Source organism: Spermophilus citellus (genome assembly GCF_964194105.1).
Source record: "Spermophilus citellus genome assembly, chromosome: 19".
NCBI classification, from domain to species: Eukaryota; Metazoa; Chordata; class Mammalia; order Rodentia; family Sciuridae; genus Spermophilus; species Spermophilus citellus.
In genome coordinates, this window is record NC_138201.1 from 9,084,971 (window position 1) to 9,109,107 (window position 24,137).

The 24,137-nt window shown below is 43.6% G+C and overlaps 1 protein-coding gene across 1 annotated transcript in view; it reads left to right on the forward strand.

The window, feature by feature from the left end:
* CNTN4 (contactin 4) overlaps positions 1 to 24,137 on the forward strand; it is a 490,319-nt gene that overhangs the window by 270,346 nt on the left and 195,836 nt on the right. The window contains exon 5 of the mRNA XM_081276057.1: positions 5,452 to 5,547. Within this exon, the coding sequence (XP_081132183.1) occupies positions 5,452 to 5,547 (96 nt within the window). The remainder of the gene's footprint in view (positions 1 to 5,451; positions 5,548 to 24,137) is intronic.

Below are 24,137 nucleotides of genomic sequence, written 5' to 3' on the forward strand. Positions count from 1 at the left end.
ACACCTTACATCACCAGGAATGTGACTGCTAAATGGCTTTGACATTCTCAGGGAGCTAACCCAGCCCCAAAGACGATAGCATATTTTCTAATCTCATTTAAAAATGAAAACGTCGGTGTTCTATCCCAGAGGAGAGTTTTAAAAGACCTTTGTTTTTTTGCAGAAAAATATGATAGGAAAACATCTTCTGCAAAATTTCGCCTTCTTTTTTAGGTATGTGATTGTCGAAAAAGTTATGCATCCGGCTAATGAATGCAATCGACACCATCAAGTGGAGCCATTTATTTTTTTTTTGAAGTCTATACATTATATATCCGTGTGAAGTATGCACAAAGCTGGAGACATAAGCTGTCTTAGAAAACCACGGATGTCCTTTGTCACACTTTGGTGTTGTATTCATGTGTCCGTAACCAACTGCGTGAGCTAAAGAGAGCAGGGCACGGGAACTGTTCCCCTTCCTTCCTGGGAAGGCAAGGATCCTACCTCTTCATAGGGTCTTTTCTCATTATTTTCTTCCTGTTGAACTGTACCCAGGGCTTCGATCCCTGCAGAGAGCGCTCACCCTCAGGAAAATGCAAAAGGAAGAAGAGAAGATTTAGAACCAAATGTACCAACCCATCCGTGGTCCATTGGAAAGGTAGACTTTTCTTACAAACCCGTGGAGTGTAAAATCCATCCACGTGAACTTCCCATTTGTCTCTAAGATGTCCACTAACGACTGGTTCGAAGGCTTCTTGTCATTAGCTTCTCCAAGTCAGGGAGGAACCCCTAGATGGTGGTGGCTTCAGAGTTGTGTCTTTGGATGGACCAGAACATGACTGTATCTTTCCAACCACTTCCCACGTGTGTGGAGCACATACAGGAGGGAACTCTCTGAGCTTCAGCAATGGTACCTGTAAACTGGGAATGGAAGCTATAAAGGGATTAAATCAAGGCATACAGGGAAAGCACTTGGCCCACGGGTGACCTCGATACATTGTGCCAGTGGGTGCTGTGGTGGGTTTCTGAGCAATGCTCATGGGCACAGGACACTCTCCGTAATGCCTCCTTGCTATCTCAGAAAGCTGCTGCGGATGATCATGACCTGGGTACCAAAGCTTTGGAGAGAAAATGACTTTGAGTGTATTATTTTATATGTAAGATGAATCATAAATGTTGCTGATGAAAGCTTTGCTACAAAGTAGAAAAGCATTTTTTTTAAAATGCTCATTCACACACACGCAGTTCTTCAGCCTGGAAAATTATCATGTTTCTAGCAGAATCTGAATAGATCGTATATGAAATGATATATGAAGACACCAATTTGGGACCTTCCATCTTTTCCTAAACACATGTGTAACTAGTGTGTATTTTGATTTGCATCCACCACTCGTTCTAGGGTGCCATTGCTAATTGGAGCCTTTTTATTGAGGTAGGGAGGATACAAGAGATTGAATTCAGGGGCACTCAACCACTGAGCCACCTCCCCAGCCCTATTTTGTATTTTATTTAGAGACAGGGTCTCACTGAGTTGCTTAGGGCCTCGCTTTTTGCTGAGGCTGGCTTTGAACTCACGGTCCTCCTGCCTCAGCCTCCCGAGCCACTGGGATTACAGGCGTGCACTACCACATCTAGCTGGAGCCCTTTCTATAATGCACTGGTTTGGGGTATGATTGCCACAGAATCCCAGCATTCCCTCATGGACAGAAAAAAAACAACATACATTAAGTACCCACCTTTCACCCTGAAGTCCTTGTGGTTGGCTGTGAGCTTTTCAAACATCTCATTAAATCTTGGCACAGTGATTCTTCATTTAAAACGAAGCCCACATTTATTCTCCATTTATTTATGATAAGACTGAGACTTACCCAAGGTCAGCACAAGTAGTAAGGGGCAGAGATGGTTGTCAAACTCTATCCGCCCACAGACGTCCTCTCTTGTCCTCTGCGGGGGTAGGAAGGGTTTACCATCTGGAGACGGCTTTAATTAACTACTAAGAGACATTTCTAGCTATTTTTCTCAAATCCTAAAGGATTGCAATATACTCTGAATACCCAGATCTCGTAGAGCTGAATGAAATTCATAAATTCCAGAAGAAGAAGTAGGATCCAGTTCTTTTAAGCTCAGGGAAGGCAATTAAAAAAAAATCATTGCATATAATACTTTTCTTTCCTGTTTCTTAAACCACAGTTGGTTTTGCCTGGGAAAGACTGGATCTCTGTTATCTATTGGTCCTTGATTTTTGAGTCAACTCTGGAAATTGTATGGGATATCTTTTTAAAAAAAAAAAAAAAAAAAGATTTCGATAAGTCACTCTAAGAGCCTGTGTGCAGATGCGGCAATTCAAACGGATTCAGTGTCTCGTTGAGGGAGAAGGGTTTAAGATATGAAATCTACAATGAAGTTAAAAAAAAATCTCTGGCTTAAGTCTCTTTGAAGAGCATTTCCTTAAGGAGAACAAAAATATGCCCCCCCCCTTACCTGGTGCCTATTGGACAAAAGGTGATTCAGATCATAGTGCCCTTTGGCTTTGTGCTGAGTAGGTGTGAGTCCTTCACACTCTTCTCAGATCTTGACTCTGGTGGCCCTTGGGTCCCGCGGTTAGGTGGCAGGTGGCAGTTCTGCCCACTAAACTCTTGAGTTGCGACAGGACAGATTGTATGTTCTCATAGTGTTTGCACCCTGAGCTGGAAATCGGGTGGAACTTCATGGAACTTTTGTAAACCTCTGAATGGCGAAAACAACCATGGCTAAACTTCCAACTTTCCTAATTCCTACAAAAGAAATCATCGTGAATAACAGTCACTACTATTATTTTATCACATGATTGTGTGATGTAAAAAGATGAATAAAATCAGATCTGTTCAATGATGCATTTATTAATTTCAGTGCCCTGAGTCCTCCCTGAAACCAGAGATGGATGTAGTAACGGCAGGGAGACGATCTAGGTTTCTCTGGATGGATAGTCAGCTTTCCGACACTGTGACAGATGACCTGAGAAAATCCACTCAGAGTAGGAAAGGTTTGTTTGGGTCCTTGGCGCCATTTTTTTTCTGGGCCTGAGGGGAGGCAGAGCAACATGGTGGAGAAATGCTCCTGGTGATCTGCTTCCTCCGACGAACATGAAGCTTCTTGAGTGTCTACCACCTCTCAATAGTGCCACCCACTGGAAACCAAGCCTTCCACCATGAGCCATTGGGAGCAGCCCAGTTCCAAATGATAACACGCTGCCCCTCACTAATGTCACCTTGTCACCTTTAGTGAGCCGGTGATGCCCCTCTTTTCTAGTCTGTAAAAATGGAAGGTAACGAACTGGCAGAACTATTGTTAGGATCTCATGTGGTAGTCACCTTACGATGTTTACCCAGTTGACCGCAGAAAGCAAGAGGTAAATGTCCCCTCAGGCTGGTGGGTACAGCCACATGGTTTACAGCCCCCCCACGACACCTTGAGTCACAAGGGGTCCTTCCATCTGAAATCAGGACATTAAATTGTTTTAGACATCAATAAAGTGAAGTGGCACTTAAGACCCTCCCATTTGGGGGGGGGTAAGAGAAAACACATCTTTTGAACAATTGTATGTGTCACTTGATTAGATATAGCTTGAGTGATAATTGATTTTTTAATTTGTTCCAATTAGTTACACAAGACAGTAGAATGCACTCTGACACATCATACGTAAATGGAGTGTAACTTCTCACTCCTCTGGTTGTACACCATGTAGAATCACACCGGGCGTGTGATCATAATGCACCTAGGGTAATAATGTCCGGTTCATTCTACTGTCTTTCCTACCCCCATGCCCCTTCCCCTCCCTTCACTCCCTAACCCAGAGCACTTCTGTTCTTCCCTGGCCGCCCCCAATATTGTGAATTAGCATCCGCATATCAGAGTAAACTTTTGGCCTTTGGTTTTAGGGGGATTGACTTATTTCACTTAGCATGATATTTTCCGGCTCCATGTATTTACCAGCAAATGCCATTATTTCATCCTTCTTTAAGATATAGTAGTACTCCATTGTGTAATATGCCACATTTTTTAATCCCTTCATCTGTTGAAGGGCACCTAGGCCAGTTCCATAATTTGGCTCTTGTGAATTGAGCTGCTACAAACATTGACGTGGCTGTGTTGCTGCAGTATGCTGGTTCTAAGTCCTTTGGGTATAAACTTAGGAGTGGGATAGCTGGGTCAAATGGTGGTTCCATTCTAAGTTTTCTGAGAAACACCTTACCGCTTTCCATAATGGTCGTACCCATTTGCAGTCCCACCTGCAATGTGTGAGTGTGCCCTTTTCTCCACATCCACACCAACATTTCTTATTACTTCTCTTTTCAATAATTGCCTTTCAGACTGGAGTGTGATGAAATCTTAGAGTAGTTTTGATTTGCATTTCTCCAATGGCTAGAGATGTTGAACATTTTTCATATGTTTGTTGATCAGTTGTATTTCTTCTTCTGTGAAGTGTCTATTCATTTCCCCAGCCACCTCATGCACCAAGTGCTTACTTATTGCCTCAAACTGTCATCTTTGGGTTCACATCTTATGCACATCTTATGTCTCTAAGCAGACTTGACCTCATTGAGGAAATAGAACTTCATTCCAAAAAGATCCAGAAGTGTGCCTTCCCATTATTTAACAAAGTACACAAGAATGTTTCAAAAACTCTAGGTGTGTATCTATTTGTACTTATATATACATTTATAGGTATGTGTGTAATTATAAAGACAGCATGTGTCATCTTCTAGGCATATATGAATACAGGGAAAGGAGTATAATTGTATACCGTGGAAGTGCTCACGAAGTGAGCAGAATTGTTACAAAGCATGCATTTTCACCAGGCACCAGGTGCACACCTGTAATCCCAGTGGCTCAGGAGGCTGAGGCAGGAGGATCGCAACTTCAAAGCCAGCCTCAGCAAAAGCGAGGTGCTGAGCAACTCAGTGAGACCCTGTCTCTAAATAAAATACAAAATAGGGCTGGGGAGGTGGCTCAGGGGTCGAGTCCCTGAGTTCAAATCCTGGTACCAAAAAAAAAAAAAAAGAAAAGAAATTATGCATTTTCATTCTGATAATGATGTCTAATTACAAAGAAGCCACAACATTTTCAAATCTCAATTTCTTCACCTCCATCTGCACCAGACAGTTCCAGTTGAATCATCTAGAATGATGGACGTGTTCTCCGTCTGTGGTAGCCACTAACGCTGTGTGGCTATGGAGCACTTCAAATGTGGCTAGGACTCTAAATGGGTGGAAAGTGGCCACGTTAGTGGACGATGTCACTATAGAACCAAGGAGCAAGGGACAGCATCAGTATGAGAAAGCCACATTCGGATCCTGCTGCGGGTGCTCCCAAGGGTGACTTTCCGCTCATCCCTCTCTCTTTTTTTTTTTTTTTTTTGGAAAAAGCGACCCTCTCCCAGGATATCTCAGCCCTTTAAATCTTAAACGCCTTTCCCTTTATTTCTCCCAACAGATCTTGAGAACTTTAAGACGAGGACAAGGAGCACGGTGTCCGTCCGCCGAGGTCAGGGCATGGTACTGCTGTGTGGCCCGCCACCCCACTCTGGAGGTACGCATCCATGTGCCCCCGACAAGTGCACATCTCACTGGCTGCTATTTTTCTTGCAGAATATTCTCCCCCTTGGCACCGGCCAAGGGGACAGTGTCCTTTAGAGAGATTCCCAGAGTCCCTTCCTGTGGAGGAAGAGCCATGGCGTACACCTCCCAAAATTAGGATAGGAAAATATCAGATTGTGCAAACGTTCCTGCCCACGGCTGCTTGCCTGGCCCAGGGGGAAAGTCACCTGAATCAGTTAGAGTCACAATCAGAGCTAAAGCGTCCAGATCTTGTTAGCACTTGATTGGGTTAAAAAAAAGAAAAAAAGAGAGGCCCGTTTCACTTGACCTCTCTGCTGGGGAGGAGCAAGAGGGATCTATGAGCATTTTTGCTCCTAGCAAAGGTAGAGCATTTTTCACTCCCGACTACCAATTCTCCAACCTTCTGGACACGGATGGGGTGCCCTGTGGCTCCGTGGACATGCTGACGCTGACTACGCAGAGTGGAGTTGGTGTCAGATCCCACAGAATGGAGGCTCGGTCCTGCAACACTGGGTCCCATCAGGTGACCATGGCAAGCTTTCGACAAGCTACCGCTTCCTTGGGTTTCAGAGTTTATGAGAATGGTAGTTTATTCAATGTCTGTTATGGTTTGGAGGTGAGGTGTCCCCCCAAAGCTCCTGGGTGAGACAATGCAAGAAGGTGTGGAGGAGACATGTTTGGGTTGTGAGAGCCTCAACCTAACCAGTGAATGGATCCCCTGGTGGGTGAACTGGGTGGTGACTGGAGGCAGGTGGGGTGTGGCTGGGGGAGGTGGGTCCCTGGGGTCCTGCCTTTGGGGTATGTATTTTGTATCTGGAGAGGGGAGTCTCTCTCTGCTTCCTGATCACCATGTGAGCTGCTTCCCTCTGCCACTCTCTTCCGCCATGATGTCCTGCCTCACCTCGGGCCCTAGGAATAGATCATGGATCTCTGAAACCATGAGCCCCCAGATAAACTTTTCTGCCTCTAAAATTGTTCTGGTCAGACATAGCAATGAAAAAGCTGATTCAAACAGTGTCCCTTTACCCATTTATGTAAGGAATTCTGTAATGGATAAAGGTGAATGGCCAGATAAAGAGAGGAAGGGCAAGAGCCTGTGAGCACCGGACACAGATGTGGGTTCCATTATTTAGGCACAATGGATCGAACCATTGGCGGATGATACCAGAGCTCCGTAGGCAGCCCCTCTTCCCTTCCCAGAGGTGGGGCGTGGGTGGCCAAGTGGAAAGTTCCAACTCTCTGGTTATATGATCAGTTCTTGTGATCCTGTGGGTATCTGGGGGCCCGCCAACGGCCACCTCACTAGCAAAAATGCAGACGCGGTTATTAGGAATAACCAAAGGTGCTTTTTTTCCATCGATATCCCTCAGGGAAGTACAAGGGGTTTAGCAGATTTGTGCTAAGGACCCAAGGGGGGGGGAATCAAATGTCTATTTCTTATTAACCACAATGACTCACTGTCAGACCAAGAACCAAAGTCAGTTTGTCACAGAATCCAAGATGGCTTTGTGGAGACCCAGCCACTAGATCAGTTAGGGATGTGTTTGAGTGTAAAAAACTGAAAACCCTACTCACTTTGGCTTAAATGCATTAGACTTTGTTGTTCTCATATGCAAGACTGTCACATGTGTATGATCTAACGCTGGCTTGTGTGTGTGTGTGTGTGTGTGTGTGTGTGTACCCAGGTGTGGAACCCAGGGCTTCACACGGCACTCTACAATCCTTATTTGGTTGGTTGATTTATTTTTGATACTGGGCATCGAACCCAGGGGAGCTTAGCCACTGAGCCACATCCCCAGTCCCTTTTTACATTTTATTTAGGGACAGGATCTCACTATGTTGCTTCGGACCTCACTGAATTGCTGAGGCTGTCTTTGATCTCGAGATCCTCCTGCCTCAGTCTCCCGAGTCACTGGAACCGTAGGCGTGCACCATCACGGCGGCTGGCCTAACACAGTCATTTGAGGGTGTCTTATAAGACACAAGCCCTTCCTGAGTTCCTTCTCTGAGGCTCTTAGTGTGCGCTCTGACTAAGGCACAGGGTCTGCGTTCCCATCCAGAAGAATCAGAAAGAGAGCAAAGATCAAAGGCAGAAGAAGTTTTTCTTCATTTCAATTTAGCTTGATTCTGAAGAGTTTGCTTTGCCTGAGAACCTTGCCCACCTCCCATGGACCACTCCCCGGGGGGGCAACAGAGACGGAAAAATCAAGTATTTCCTGCAGATGCTTTCCTGTCCCAAGACATACCAAGGTTTCATTTAAAGCACAAACACGGAGAGACATCAGGCAACTTGCCGTGTCTGTGCACGGGACCTGGGATGACCTCGAGGCCAATGTGACTGCCCAGAGAGGGTTCAGGGGTGCAGCGGTTTGACAAGGAGGGATATCCATCAAGATCCCACAGAGGTGTGTGATGATGGGTTTGATCAGCTCCGCTCTTGCTGACTGAGGCTGACATTTACTGTGACACCTGCTGTCCCCATTATCGCCTTAATTTTCTATCTGGCCCTTCCGTGTGATTGATGGGACCAATTTTGCAAGCTTAGAATTTGAAAAACACCCTTTTCTTTTGGTCGGATATTCAAGAGCTGTAACTCTTCCTTTCCATCCATCCACCTAACATTTCTAGCACAAAGTAACCATTAGCAAAATCTCGGAAAGGCTTGCACGTGAAGCATGCAACTTGGAACAGGAAGGCTCCCTGAATCTGGATCAAGAATGTGGAATTGTGGTTCTCTAGTTTGGGAGATGAACACTGCGTCCAAGTCTGATTGCTGTCATTCATGCTGGGGAATTTTTTTTTTTTTGCTCTCTTTTGAACTTGATTTATTTTTTATGTTAGCCTCAGAAGCACTAAATTTGGAGTATAGGTGTGTATTCTTGTTCCAGTTCTGTTTCAGGTAATTATTTGAAAGGAAGCAAACATCTTCAAATCTGTATGCCTCACCCTAGTAGGTGAAGAGATTAAAGGGATCCTCAGATCCCTAATCTTCACGTAGTTATTGCTCAATAAAAGCTAAGACTCTTCTTTGTGGAATATGTTTTGCATTATGGAAGGTCTGTCCTTTATGTAAGGAGATCACTTCATCGTGGACATATGTTTGGATTCAGGAGAAATTTCCTCAGACTCACGTATCTCTTCCGCATATGAAATCTGATCAGCATAAAAACGGAAGCTTTTGCTGGTTTCTTCTGTTCTACCAGAATGTTAAATGTCTTGTAATGTGGCGGCAACCCTGATAACTAATCTTGGAGGTATATTTGCAAAGCCCCGCTCCTTTCTGGAACTTATGACTTCAAGAAAGCTAAAACACAGGAGTGGGTGTTGCACAGTGAGCCCCCTTAGCATCCTGCCCTCGGAGAAATTCATTCCACATTCCCACAGACATCTCCTGAAACACACTCATCTCCGCGGGCAGCAGTTGGCAGCTCTGAAATCCGGTTCCTGGGGCTGTGCTGACATCCCTGACAGTTATGATGGTGAGAGATAGGGAAATAAATATTCTCATTATGGGCGCTATTAGGGACCGTGTGTGCTCAGAGTATGAGCAGGGGCAGGCAAAGAGCAAGGAGATTTTTCAACAAAGCAACAAGGAGAACCTTCAAGCTTGGAGCATCTCAGGCACCCACCACTTTGGGGCCGTAAGTCTTTCCCTGACCCCAGTTATGCAAAAGCCTTCCAAGTAGACTGCCCAGCCTTGATTCTCTCATTCCTATGGCAAGCTGTGAATTACCCTCAAAGCTGGCAGAGTCACCCCGAGCTCCTGGCCATACCGTGCATTTTAGAAACCAGCATACGGTATCCCAGTTCCAATTGCAAAACATCATGCGGAGGGAAGGAAATGAGTCAGCCGTTTATGATATCAGTGGGGTGCTCAGTCATGGCATGAAATCCATCGTAAGGTACGCTGCGTGTCCTGCTGCAAAAGCTGTGCGGTGTCAGAACCTCTTCAGAGAACATGGACATGGGCAGCCGTCAATCCGTTTTGAAAGGCCCTGTCTTTCCAACTCTCCAGCAATGGCTGTGTGTAACACATTGTAGGCTCTTGGTTTCTGTCGATGAATTCGGAGATGACGTCACGGCATAGATTTTCACCATTGGATGTTGAGGCCAACACGGAAAGGAATAGAAATCACGCTGGCTGTCTTTGGCGCTCCTTTCCTTGAGAAACGGAGTTTCTAGAATGTTCTAGAATGTTCTGTCTGCGTTCTGCCAATTCCAGGGTCATTGAGCACCAGGGATGCATGACCTTTCATGGAAGCTCTTATTAAATAGGGATAGAACTGAACTCCTAGGAGATTCTTCTTTCCAATGTTATTTAAAGTTCCCCAATTTTTCATCAGGGAAATTCTTACACACTGTCCATCAGGGGAAGTTTTGATCCCATACCTGGTTTTTTAATATGTCACCAAGATCCTGGTTACTCAAAAGGTGGGTCCAAGCAGTACCAGTCTCATTTGGGAACTGGTTAAAAAGAGAATCTCAAGACTCCATCCAGGGCCCAGGATCAAAACTTGCTTGTATTAAGATCTCCCAAGGGTCATAGGCTGGGGGAGCCCTGAGCTCTGTCTTGTTGCTCCTACACATACCACACCTCTGGCTGCTGGTGGTTGGGCAATTTTAGATTCACTGGGGCAACCTATTAAAACCAGGGGTATTAAGGTTTTGATGTAAGGTACCTCCCCAAAGCTCCTGTGTTTCTGCAGAAGTATTCAGAGGTGAGATGATCAGACTGTGAGAACTGGAACTAACCTGTCCACCCTAGTTTGAATGACCTGGTGGTAACTGTGGGCAGATGGGGCATGACAGGAGGAGGTGGCCTTCAGGGGGCTATCCTGGAAGAGTGCATCTTCCCCCCCTCCCTCGCTCTCTGCTTCCTGACCCTGCCGTGAGCTCTGAGCACCTCTTTTCTTCCACCCTTCCACCATGATGTTCTGCCTCCCCTTGGATCCCGAGCAATGAAGTCCGCCATCTATGGACTGAGACCCCAATCAACTTTTCCTCCTCTAACTTGTTCTTGTAAGGTGTTCTGGTCACAGTGACACAGATCCCTACAAACTGTCCATCCAAGGAGATTTTTCTTTTATCCATACCTTTCTTTATATGTCACCAAGATCTTCGCTACTCAAACTCTGGGTCCATGGACCAGCAAGAGCACCAGTCTCACCCGGGTACTGGTTCGAGAGACAGACTCTCTGACTCCACCCAGGGCCCACAGAATCAGAACTTGCTCCTGGTAAGATCTCCCAGGGATCATATGTTGGGGGAAGCCCTGAGCTATGGAGCTGTGTCTGTGGCTCCAATCCAAGCAGAAGCACCTAGAATCCTTTGACTTCACGTCTTTGGTTGTACGCATGGGAAATCAATAAGGAAGAGATGACCAGATTGTCTTGGGTACTCCTATTTAGAAATAGCCTTTGTATTTGGCCAGCTCTTACTCTATTGTTAACGGTTAAGAGTGACTTTTTTTGAGGCTTTATTTTTGAACTGCAAGGTGCTATCCTTTGGGTTCTAAGTATCAGTGATGACTAGTTATGGAGTCCACCCGGCATGTCAGGGCCCCCTTGGATATTGACGTCCACCTAGCTGGTGATTTGAAGAACTGGCTGCTTTCCTACAGGAAGCAGCCCTGTACTTCTGACATATTTCCTCCATTCATTGAAACTTACATAGTCCCCTCAGTGTGGTAGGCACCTCCTCCTTCCTGGATCTTGGCTCCCAGAATAGCTCTCAGGTGCTCACCCTGTATTCAGATAGCTGAAGGAAGCTTCCTCTTTGTCCTGTAGATAAAAAAGACATGATAAAAGTAGCAGCAATCTGCACCATTAAAACGTCCAAACACCCTTGTCTTTGTCAGACTTGGTGGGATCGTTTTCATCGGCTTGAGCTCACATCGAAGTTACATCAGAAGACGATTCGTCTCTGATAATCGGTGATTCTCGGTTTACCTTCGCCTAACAGCTCTTGGGAAGGCAAATGCTTCTCACATATATCTTCTCAGGGATTCCTATGGAATTTCTATCTATCACAATAAACTGGTCATGCTCTGACACCGTGGCTTTATAAAAAAAAAAAAAATGCGGACGTAGCTATTCTTCTAATGTTTAAAAGTTGCTCTTGAATTTGCTCAAAATGATGATCGAGGTCAACTCTATCAATAGTCTTCTCACAGTCTAAGCCCTGCGTGATTTTTTTTTTTTTTTTTTTACATCTGGATTCTCTGTTTCATATGTACAAATATGGGCCCGGACTTCATTTCATCTCTTGAGGGGAAAAAAAAAAGTATAACGTGACCTTAGGAAGAGTCAAGATTAAAAAAAAAACATATATATATATATATATATATATATATATATATATATATGGAATTATGTTGAGTAGTCAGGTTTTTTTTTTTCCAAATTAACTAGGGAATATTATCTTCTACTTATCTCACATGACATTTTAAGCACAATGTGAGATATTAAAAGTGGCTGTGAAGTTGGCCTTTGACTTAATTGTCAACGAGAGGCTGTAGGAAGAGCTAGCCCTCCTAAGGCTGCGTTTTGATCTTTCCTGCTTGCAGGGGCCTCTGGGAATGAGGAGGACCCAATATCCTACTTTCCTTGTCTCATTCATTGCCCGTGGGGAGATCGGGGAAGGTGGCTAAATGGATCCCAGTCTTAAAAAGACTTAAGTAACAATTGATAAATAATGGTGTTAGGATCGCGAGTCTTTGTGGATGGGCCCCGGCTGATGTAGCCAAGCCCCTTTCATGTGACTTGAGAAGTGACTTCCAGGAGGGATGCCTTACCCCTTGGAAATAATTTCAAAACCATAGGTGACCAGTAGGTTAAGGCCAGCCTCCTTGGAGGTCAGCGATTCAGAAGAGGCTCTTTCATCATGGAGGCAAAATGTGGGCTTTGGCCAGGTGTGATGGCGCACTCCTATAATACCAGCAGCTCAGGAGGCTGAGGCAGGAGGATCGTGAGTTCAGAGCCAGCCTCAGCAATAATGAGGCCCTAAGCAACTCAGTGAGACCCTGTCTCTAAATAAAATACAAAGTATGGCTGGGGATGTGGCTCAGTGGTCGAGTGCCCCTGACTTCAATCCCTGGTACCAAAAAAAATGTGGGCTCTGTGATGTGGACATGGAACCCCGGGAGTTGATATTTGAAATGTGTGTTTGGGTGGCACTGACCTACTGTGGCTGGACCATTCCTCAAGAATGTTGGGGATCGTCTGGCTCGTTTGAAGCTACAGTCTGTAATGTAGTTCCTATGGAGGACACCGAACTACTTCTTAACCAGGAAACTGTATCTATTCCCCTTAAATAGATGTCTCTCTCAATTCCATGAGAAAAGGCTAACATTTAGTTAGAGATAGGCCAAGCACCCTCCTACAGCATCTTTTTTAAAAAATAAATGGGGAATTAAATACACTTAAATCTTTTTGATGCCCCTTGACAACTCTACTATGTTCCTTTGAAAGATGAACTTGGACTCATCAGAATGGAATCCACAATTCCCCCCTTCATCTCTCTTCCCACCTTGTCCATCAGAGGAGGCTCCAAAACATTAGAGATGGATCAGCCTAGAAGAATGGGACACAGGGAATGCTCTCCTGCATTGATTTAGTCTCCTCCTCTTCTACCCTCTGAACAGAAGAAAAGAAAAAAAAAAAAGAGACACATTGATCAGCGGCTACTTTTTACATATTAGCTGATCCAAGGGCTGGTGGAGAGTTGCTTATTTTAGGGGGACAGGCTACGGGGAGTATCTGTCCTAAACACCAGGCACAGGATGCCTTTCCCTCAGCTGTGGGATCCATCAGCTCAAAAGAAGTCCGCAAAAGAAGCCAGAAGGAGGAATTGGGGCCACTCGCCTGCTTCCCTGCTACAGCCTGAAGCCGGAGATGAATATTCCTGAGGTCACTTACCTCATTAAGTGTGTTCTGCGCAGCCACGGACACGGTCTTCGCCTTTGAACCGACCTGTCGACTCGAGTGAAACTTGAACGTTTCATGGCTCTACTTCTGAATGCCTCCATGTCAATGGCTGTAGGAAAAACACGAGTTTGGTCTAAGTAACAAACATTCCCTGTTCACCGAATAATTCTGCACCTTCTGGTGAGCCCCCAGTGTCTTAGATTAACCCCAAAGAGGATCGCTGGTCGTCTTTTTTAAAAAGTTCCCCCAAAGTAATAGTTGTCTACTTCCTATCTTAAGTCTTCTTTTATTTCTACCCAAAGAGGTGTCTAAGCTGTTGTTGAAACTATAGCAAGTCTAGAAATAGACTCACCTACTTAATAAACAGGAGTTAATGTGATATGATTTATTCCATTGCCTAAAAGGATCATTTTTTTTTAATTACTGGTAAATTTTAAGGAATTATTTTTTCTATCTCTTCTTTCCTTTCTTTGCTTTTATAGAAAGGTTTCCATGTAACAATTCTAATTAATTAATGATGGCCCCAGTTTCTCCACCTCTCTCCTGATAGTCACTCTATATTTACTTTCATCACAGATACAAGGTGTTCTGTAGATTTTCAAAAAATTCTTTTTCAAGTAGTAGATGGACACAGTACTTTATTTATTTGTTTATTTTTATGTGGCGCTGAGGATCAAACCCAGTGCCTCACATGGGCTAGGCAAGTGCTCTACCACTGAGCCACAACGCCAGACTCTGGATATATAGATTTTAATTGAGGTGAGGAACGTCTCTATTTTCTTTTCAAACATCCCCACCCCTTGAAAATAAAAAATAATAATAATGATAATTGTTTTTTTTTTTAAAGATGATCTCCAGGTCTGATCTGTAGAATTAAAGGCCCAATGATCAGGGAAAGTCAGAGGCAAGTGCATGAATACCAAAAGGAATTGGCAGCCAGGCGCAGAGATGCACGCCTGTCACCCAGCAGCTCGGGAGGCTGAGGCAGGAGGATGGCAAGTTCCAAGCCAGCCTCAGCAAAATCGAGGTGCTCAGCAACTCCGTGAGACCCTGTCTCTAAATAAAATACAAAGTAGGGCTGGGGATGAGGCTCAGTGGTCGAGTGCCCCTGAGTTCCATCCCTGGTACCCCCCACCAATAAAAAGGAATTGGCTTTTGGAAAGAGGGACCGGGTCCATACCCCTGAATGACCAAGCCACTGTGACCCTGCACAGGCTGAACCACAGGCAGAGCTCTCTTCCAGGGGCCTCTGGCCTAAAAAGCACTGAGGGACGGTCCCGTGCGGGAACAGAGGCGCTCGCTGGGACATGAAGGGTTCGGAGATGTGAGAAGCACATGAGGCACCCACTGGAGTGCTACCGGGGAGGTACCCGTGGGAACAGAACAAATGATCAACCCTGTTCTCTCAGCAACACGAAGCCGGCTGAGCGTTTTATAAATAATCCAGGGGACAGTCACCGCGGGACGCGTGGAGCCATTCTTGTTTCGACGCTTGCTGGAAATAGACTCAAGGATGCTCATCTCTGGCAGCTAAGAAAAGAAATGAGCAGTTCCAGCAGCGTTTCCCGCAGCGACTCAGATGTTTGGTCAGGTCCCTGCATCATGACGCTGCCGGGACCCAGGCGCTCTCACAGTGAGGACACGGGGCTCTCCTGGAAGTTGAGAGAGACCCTGGTGAGGTGCCCAGAGGAGGCATGGGTACTGTGGTCAGGGATCCAGATCCCGAGTCTCTTAGGCACAAATAAGAAGTTGAGCTTTTTTTTTTTTTTTTCATACATCTATTTTTAACTTTCCGAGTTTGGTTTTCAGCTCTTTGGGAACAGAATTATGGAAGTGGACCAAGTTCAGGAACAGAGAATGCCATCTATGTGGGCAAGCTAACCCAGAAGATTGCAGCATCTTATCTACAGATAGGGTCAAATCCTTTGATTCTGCACAATATTGATTCCTACGATATTGTATGAATATTGGTTTAAAAGAAAAAATGATTGAATCATCGAGGCATGCTGGTGCCTGTCATCCCAGCAGCTCGGGAGGCTGAGGCAGGAGGATCTCGAGTTCAAAGCCAGCCTCAGCAAAAGGGAGGCACTAAGCAACTCCGTGAGACCCTGTCTCTAAATAAAATACAAAATCAGGCTGGGGAGGTGGCTCAGTGGTAGTGCCCCTGAGTTCAATCCCCAGTACCAAAAAGATACAAAGTTTAATTTAAGTGGCTCTGTATTTATCAAGGACAAACGGTGTAGGTGAGACACTTACTGGTTCAGTCAAGCAGATTTGAGTTCACCATGTTCGCTGATGACTTGGACATTTGTAGAATAATTACAAAACTCCAAATGAAGTGGTTGTGTTTAACAGAGAGACGGACTTAGCCTGTGTTATGAACTAAAAGAAATGTTGAGTCTCATTCAGAGGCTGATCAGAACCCGCCCGTTCAGATCTTGGGGACATAATGGTTGCTTAAAAAAAAAATGTATTGCCATTCTGTGCAAAACCCAGAAAGATCTTGCCTTCTCTGGCTGTAACACACCCCATTTTTTTTTCTCACATCCGCTAGTTGCAGATTATCACATTATCACAATCTTCACCATCAAAATTAACCCCTGGAAAGGAGGGGTGTTATGAGAATGCTCCACAGGAATTCATAAGTGCACATGGCAGGCTCTGCTGGAGCCACAGTTAGAGCTGATTATGTGGCATTTCAGAGCTCGCCAAAGGCTGGCTCCGTTGTGAAATCACTTGGAATTTGCACACTTTCTTATTCTTTCAAACCAACCCGTACCCTAGGGAGCACCTTGGAAAGGCCAAGTCGCTTTGGTTATGGGTGTTCAAAGCTGGGTTCTGGTCATTTCACACAAAGCGAGCTTGCATTTTGAAAAGATAAACGGGGTTTTAAAACAACACCAAGTCGCTGATTTGCACAGCACATTTCTTCCCTCTGTAGTCTCTGCTTGCTGAAAAATGAAGCGGGTACAAAGCGCCTCTGAAATCAGCACCTCGCTATGGAGAAGGACATCTGTGCCCTTTCTCTGGGGGTCTTGCTACCTTGCAAAATGGCTCTTCCTATCTGCTCCCTCTCTCTCATGCCAAAATTTCTATCTTCAAGGCCGCACCCCTTCTAAGTGTGGAGCTTTATTTTAGTTTGCTTTCATTCTGACGAGTTCTAGTGAAATACAGAAATTTGAATTTCAAGGGTGAGGAAAATAGTGGCTTTTTTTCTTCTTCTTTTTTTTTTTTTTTTTTTGGATAGCAGAGATTGATCCCAGGAGTGTTTAACCACTGAGCAACATCCCTAGCCCCTTTTTATTTATTTATTTTTTATTTAGAGACAGGGTCTCACTGAGTTGCTGAGGCTGACCTTGAATTCTCCTGCCTTAGCCTCCCAAGCCACTGGGATTACAGGGTTGCACCACCGTGCTCAGCAAATAGATTGTTTTTAAAAAGTAAAAAGAAGAGACTTTGGCAGAACTGATGAGATACTAAACCTTGTAGTAGATGCGGCAGATTCAGGATCAAAATGATTCTCCCATCTTGTGGCCTCTAGATTTGGGTGTAATAGGAGGGTGATCAGATAATCACACTGAGATAGGTGCTCTAGGTTATGGGGTGAGGGGGAGAGAGGGAGGGGAGTCAGAGAAGGGTCCCTTGGGGAAGTATTTGTGGAGGTCAGACTGATGTAGGACAGATGAGGCTTAACAGGAAACAGGTTTATTGGCTGTGGCCAGTCCAGAGTGTGGCTCATGCCAAAATTTCGTCCTTTGAACAATGAGTCTAGGAATTCTTTGAACTTTCTACCCGATGGGAGGGTACAAGGAGGGGCTTGGAGGTTGACATTTTTGCAAGAATCTACATAAAAGTATTTCGGGTTTTTTTTTTACTTTGAAAAAACAGTACTTTCTCTCTCTCTCTCTCTCTCTCTCTCTCTCTCTCTCTCTCTCTCTCTCTCATTAGTCAGAGGTTTTAACCACAAAAGCAAAAGTAAGCATCATGAATTTCATGGCCAAACTTAGATTTTGCAAGACAGAGCCTCAGGAAATAGGAAGTCTAACCACCTTTGGGCTCTTTTGCAGAAACCTTTTGCTGACATTCTGTTAATAATTATGGTGAGGTCGCTGGAGACACTTAGTTAAGATTCTTTGGTGGAGGGGGGATGGTGCCCCTACAAGATCCAAAGGATTTAGGGGTAGAAGGGAAAGACGATATGACTGGCAAAGCAACACTACACGAGTCTGGAGCCGGCAGTCGGTCCAACGAGGTTGACCTCACACCTTCAGAGTGGACACAGAGGAAAGCTACAGTGGTGGTTACAGAAGTATTAGAACGTTCTGTCTTGGACATCATCACTCTAAGTACATACAGGAAGACACGACTGGTGTGACTCTACGTCGTGTACAACCAGAGATATGAAAAATTGTGCTGTACGTGTGTCATAGGAATTGGAATGCATTCTGCTGTCATAGATGACAAATTTGAAATGAAATGCATTGATTTAAAAGAAAGGAAGTCCTATCTTGGCTCCTCCAAATCTTAGGACATAGGTCATAACCCAACACCAATAATTTGGAAACAGAAAATAGCCATGAAATTGCCCCAGACTTAAAGATCTAAGATGGGGATTCAGAAGCCCCATGCAGTGTGTTGGAAGAAATGAAGGGATGCGTCTTTTGCGGGGGGGGGGGGGGGTGTTGGTGACCCCAAGACCTGGGTGGAATCACAACCCATGTTCAGAAAGAGTTAAATAGGAAATCTCCATCATGGGGTCTTGGAAGATCCCCAGTGATAAAAGGTGCAGGAAGGAGGGAGAAATGTCAGAAGAAGCAGAACGAAAAAGAACCAGAAAAATAAAATTGCCTCTGAAGGGGATTCTATCAGAAAGTAGGAAAATTCAAGGAGGCGACTCTTGTGGGTTTTTTTTTTTTTCAGTCAAGAACAAGAAACCATAGATTCCATGAAACAAACATGATCGAGGAAGAAGCTGCCTCCAATACAGACGGAGGTTTGCAGGGAGTTGGAAAGGTTAGAAATGAAAGAATTAAAATCTGCAACGCAGAATCCGTGAAAAGGCAAATGAGCATCGTAGAAAATGAAATTACTAGTAAGCATGACCCGCTAGATAAGGCTTTGTAAAGAAGGCAGAATGGAGGTAATCATGATCAGCAGGCTGCGTAAACATGGCAATTAGGGAGAAGATTTCCAACGTGCATGTCATCTCTGGGATTCATAAAGGTCCACCCTGTGAATACACCCTGTCCTGTCATTAATACCGTGGCCCTCTGATCCGTTGCAGCCCATTGAGTTTTGAATAGTAACAGCATATTGTGCTGCTTCCTCTTTCAGAGAAAACAAAATGTGATTATGACCTTCCTTTTAATAATTTGGGAAAATAAGGATGTAGGTAGGAAAAAAAATAACGGGGTATGTATCTTCTAAGTTGTTGGAGAGGATAAAATCATACAAGTTGTAATTGGCTTGTTTAACCACAGACTAAAAAATAGGATGTGCCCCCCAAAAAAAGCACAAATGAAAATATGACATATGTAACAGTAGATAGTTATGACAGAATATAAAGTGATTTCACGTCCATATTACATCCAACAAATTCAGGTACGGCTAAGATCTATATAATCTAACCAAACTGTGATGGCATTAAATAGCTATTCTACTCTTTATCTAACAAAACAGATATTTTTTGGAAAAAAAAAACTTTTTTAGTTATAGATGGACACAATACTTTTATTTTATTTATTTATTTGTATGCGGTGCTGAGGATCAAACCCAGTGCCTTACACATGCTGGGCGAGCGCTCTATACCACTGAGCCACCAAAACAAATTTTGAAAAGAAAAAAATAAAATAAAGAATGGTAGAATTCTGAATTTCAGATGAAGCATTATTCACATGCAAAAACATTAAATAGTGAAATTGTGATTTTTTTTAAAATGCCCCCAAAACAATGAAGACATTCCATTTATGCTATTTTAAACACCATAAAAGATAGGGTCAAATAGATAACACCAAAAATTTAGAAGTACAAGGAAAAATCGCTGACACATTGTTATTGAACTGGATTGGTCAAGTAAATAACAATAAGGATGTGAAGAATTAGAATAATCTGCTGGGTGCGGTGGTGCATGCCTGTAATCCCAGTGGTTTGGGGAGGCTGAGGCAGGAGGATCATGAGTTTGAAAGTTGTCAAGAATGACTTCCTCCAGGGACTGAGGATATGGCTCAGTGGTAGAGCACTGGCCTGGGATATATAAAGCCATGGGTTCAAATCCCAGGTTGAAATAAAAAAGACCTCAAGAATTGTTTTCTCTAAATGTTCTGAGATATCCGTTTTATAAGAAATATCATCTCTAACACTTTTAATTAAGGTGATTCCTTTACCAAATAATTTGTGTCAGAGCAAAGATTTAAAAGGAAAAGATAAAGGTTGATCTTATAAAATGAGAATACTCCTGGTATAAGAACCTGACCAAGCCAGGCATGGTGGTGCACACCTAGAATCCTAGTGACTCAGGAGGCTAAGACAGGAGGATCACAAGTCCAGCCTCAGCAACTTAGTGAGGCCTTAAGTGTTACAGTGAGTCCCTGTCTCAAAATAAAATAAATTAAAAAGGATAGGGATATGGGTTAGTGGGAAAACATCCCTGGGTTCAATCCCAGATGCAAAATAAGTAAATAAATAAATAAAATAACCCGAGCAAGATGGCAAACGAGGCAGTGGTCTCACAAGTTTCTAACACATGCTGGATAGTATACATCAGGAAATATTTTAGGTGCTTTGACAGATATTAACTCATTCAGTCCTTAGAACCACCTTAGAATATAGGTGCTATATCTGCCATATAGATGAGAAAAGAAAAAAAAGTGTTCAAATAAATATGATGTTTATTAGCATCTTATGCTAAGAAAATCATTTTAGAATATGTATAGAAAACAGGGTAAAATTTCAAAAGTATAGAATCTCAATAGAAACCAAAGAAACAGTATGTGTTAAAACCTTACCCATATTTCAGGTTAAAAATATAAAAACAAAAACTGAAATAAAAAGCAAATATTTTTTACGTAATGAAAAGATAAAAAATAAAATACAATAAAATGTCCTTGCTAAATGATAGCCAGCACCATTCTTAGTAGAGGGTCCTACAGATGAATCAGAAGGAAACAGTGTTTATGATTATTGAAGCTAGATAATGATACCTGAGGTCTCATTGCACCAAGATTGCTTCTTTTGTTATTTGAATAGATGTCAGATGGTATTTCAATATATTTTGATTCCCAACATTCCTTTTTTTTTTTTTTTTTTTTTTTTTGGTACCAGAGATTGAACCCAGGATCACTCGACCACTCAGCCACAACCCCAGCCCTGTTTTGTATTTTATTTAGAGACAGGGTCTCACTGAGCTGCTTAGGGCCTTGCCATTGCTGAGGCTGGTTTTGAACTCTCGATCCTCCTGCCTCAGCCTCCCCAGCTGCTGGCATCACACTCATGTGTGCCTCCGTACCCAGCTGATTTCCAACATTCCTTAATAATGAATTTAAGGTTTTTAATTGACGTTAGGGCATACTTTTTATAAATTAACATTTGGGGCTAACATGCAAATTCCTATACCAAAAAAAAATGTTTTAAAAGAATATGATTGAATTTAGTGATCTCTGTTGTGGCCATGAGGGCAGATTTTACATGGTTTTCCAACACATGGGTCTCCTGAAAATTGTATAGCTCTTCTTTTACTTTATCTTTTATTTTGTTTTATTTTTTTTTTTCCATTTCAAAATCCGCTCCGAATGCTCAAGCTGAAATAGATGTCCTTGCTACTTGCCTTGAGAGATGGGTATTGCTGGAAATGCCAGGGTTGGCAGGAATCCGCTTTGCTTCTGCCTGGGGCTGTGCTGACTCTCGGGTGGCAGGCCCTTGCCGTGTTACGGGGGCAAATGTGCAGTGATGTGCATGAAGAAGTCTGCTCTCAGCAAGGCTCAGACGACTTGACTTGACTTGACTTTCTGCAGGAAATTGTTTTTTAAAAAGACAGAAACACCCTAGTTCCCGAATGGCACCGTAGCCTAGTTAAGAGAATAGCTCCAGGGGATTGCAGGATGCCAAGCAGACCTGCCGCTCACTTTCGGGTTAGAAAACTTTAAATTCAAGTTGACGTCGCTTCTCTTTTCATTTCCATGCTTATCTCAACTGGGGAAGTTGGGTGTTGGCCACAGAAAAAAAAACAACCAGTGAAATACAATATAGAGAAGATGGGAGAATTCTGTGCTCACACCCAGGCCTGCAATTGCTACTGTGTGAAGTCTGCCATGTTCTCCTGGATAGCAGATACCATACCCAACTTGCTCCATGCTGGTAGACCTTTTGCTTTGATTTTCAACAAAATCCAATATATGCAGCAACAGTCTTTAACAGGAAAAAAAATATATATATATATGCAATTAACATAGGTGATCTTGTCATGAACCGGCAGATAGCTCATAAAACAGAAAAATGAGAAATTATATCCCACCTCTGTAGGATATAGCAAAGTACATAAATGCATTCTGCTATCATGTTTGACTGATTAAAACAAATTTAAAAATTTTAAAAAAATAAATGAATATATTTAAAAAAAACAATCAAGATCAAGTGTGAATTTAATGTAGAGGCTCAGGACTAAACAGGCTAGAGAAAGGCAGAGAATGTTCTTCCATCAGTTTTCTAATCATGAACACCTTCCTTCACTTCAGGAAAACACATAGAAACCCCTCCACCATGAAGTATCCCACGTGACCTCTCCGGTTTGAATATCACAGTCGATTCATTAAGCTTACGATCCGTAACACTTTCCTGTGGTTCTGTCATATTTTCAAAATGACAATGAATGACCCCAGTAAGATAGAACCAGGTAAAGCTGGGTGCTGTGGCACAGGCCTGAAATATCCCAGCAGCTCAGGAGGCTGAGGCAGGAGGATCACATGCTCAAAGCCAGCCTCAGCATCAGCAAGGCCCTAAGCAACTCAGTGAGACCCTGTCTCTAAATAAAATGCAAAATAGGGCTGGGGATGGGGCTCAGTGGTTGAGTGCCCCTGGGTTCAATCCCCAGTACCCACCCACCCCGCCAAAAAAATAGAACCAGGTAAGACTCAAGTTAATCCTCCCTGATCCTGGCCTTAAAAACTCTGGTCTTCACTGTGCCCAGATGTTTTTAATCTAAGCAGCGAGTGAAAGGGCCCTCCTGATCACCCGTTTTCCTAGAGTCCCCAATACTCCTATTCCAGCAGAAGCAGAAAAACGCTGCGGAATAAATGAATTGAAAAATCAAAATAGGAAAATAATAAAAGAGTTTCTGTCGACAGACGGCAAGAGTAGATTTGCCTTTCAGACCCTGGATGTCTTTGGGACAAAAAAAAAAAAAAAATGAAGGACTATTCTGGGGGTTGACCCTGGGATGTGTCATGGATGCATGGCTCTTGTAAGCTGTTACCCCTTCATCACCCAGGAGCCCCAGATCTTGAAGCAGACTAACGATCCCCTGATGACTCTCTGCTCTGCTTGCAGCGATGTCCTGCACACATCTGTCAGCCCCACCTCCCACGGGGTCCCTATGAAGTTGCCAAGCCTGACATCCCCACCTTAACCACACGATGACTCTCCCCCGTTAATATTGGACTGTCCCTGCTGCAGTAAGCTCTGAATTTCCTCCCCAACACGACTGCTTCTCCTCTGATGTGCCACTAGGCCTGTCATCAGAGAAACAGCCGAGAAAAGACATCCGGCATCTGTAACTCACAGGGGGCCCGGGAAAATTAAATCAGGTAGATTGTCCTCTCAAAAAAGAAGTTCTGGAAATAACTAAGGAATGAGTGTCCTGCTAATGGCCTCCTTCCCCTCCCTGGGCAATTTTTTAAAAATTCACACACACACACACACACACACACACACACTGATACACACATCCTAAATTTTTATTTAAGAGATGCATTGGTCATGGTTAATACTGAATTCTTGGAGAAAGAGCACAATTAGTTTGAAAACACTGATTCTTTCTGAATCTGCAGATGATGTGTCCTAACATGTGACAGCTAACTATGGGTGAAGATGGGTTTTCCAATTAATGCTTTCGAAAATTCTCAGGAGTAGATGGAAACTACTTTTCAAGATTCAGGCTGAAAGTCAGTCGGTTCATGTATTTTTAGACATGAACATAATCTAAAACATAACGGTAAAAGCAAGAGATGGGTTACAGGGAGGCCGGGAAGAAAAATGGGAAGATCCTGGGAAAGCTGGGAATGGAACCACCATTTGACCCTGCTATTGCCCTTCTCGGACTATTCCCTGAAGACCTTAAAAGAGCATGCTACAGGGATACTGCCACATCGATGTTCATAGCAGCACAATTCACAATAGCTAGACTGTGGAACCAACCTAGATGCCCTTCAATAGATGAATGGACAAAGAAAATGTGGCATTTATACACCATGGAATATTACGCAGCACTAAAAAATGTCAAAATCATGGAATTTGCAGGGAAATGGATGGCACTAGAGCAGATTATGCTTAGTGAAGCTAGCCAATCCCTAAAAAACAAATACCAAATGTCTTCTTTGATATAATGAGAGCAACTATGAACAGAGTAGGGAGGAAGAGCAGGAAG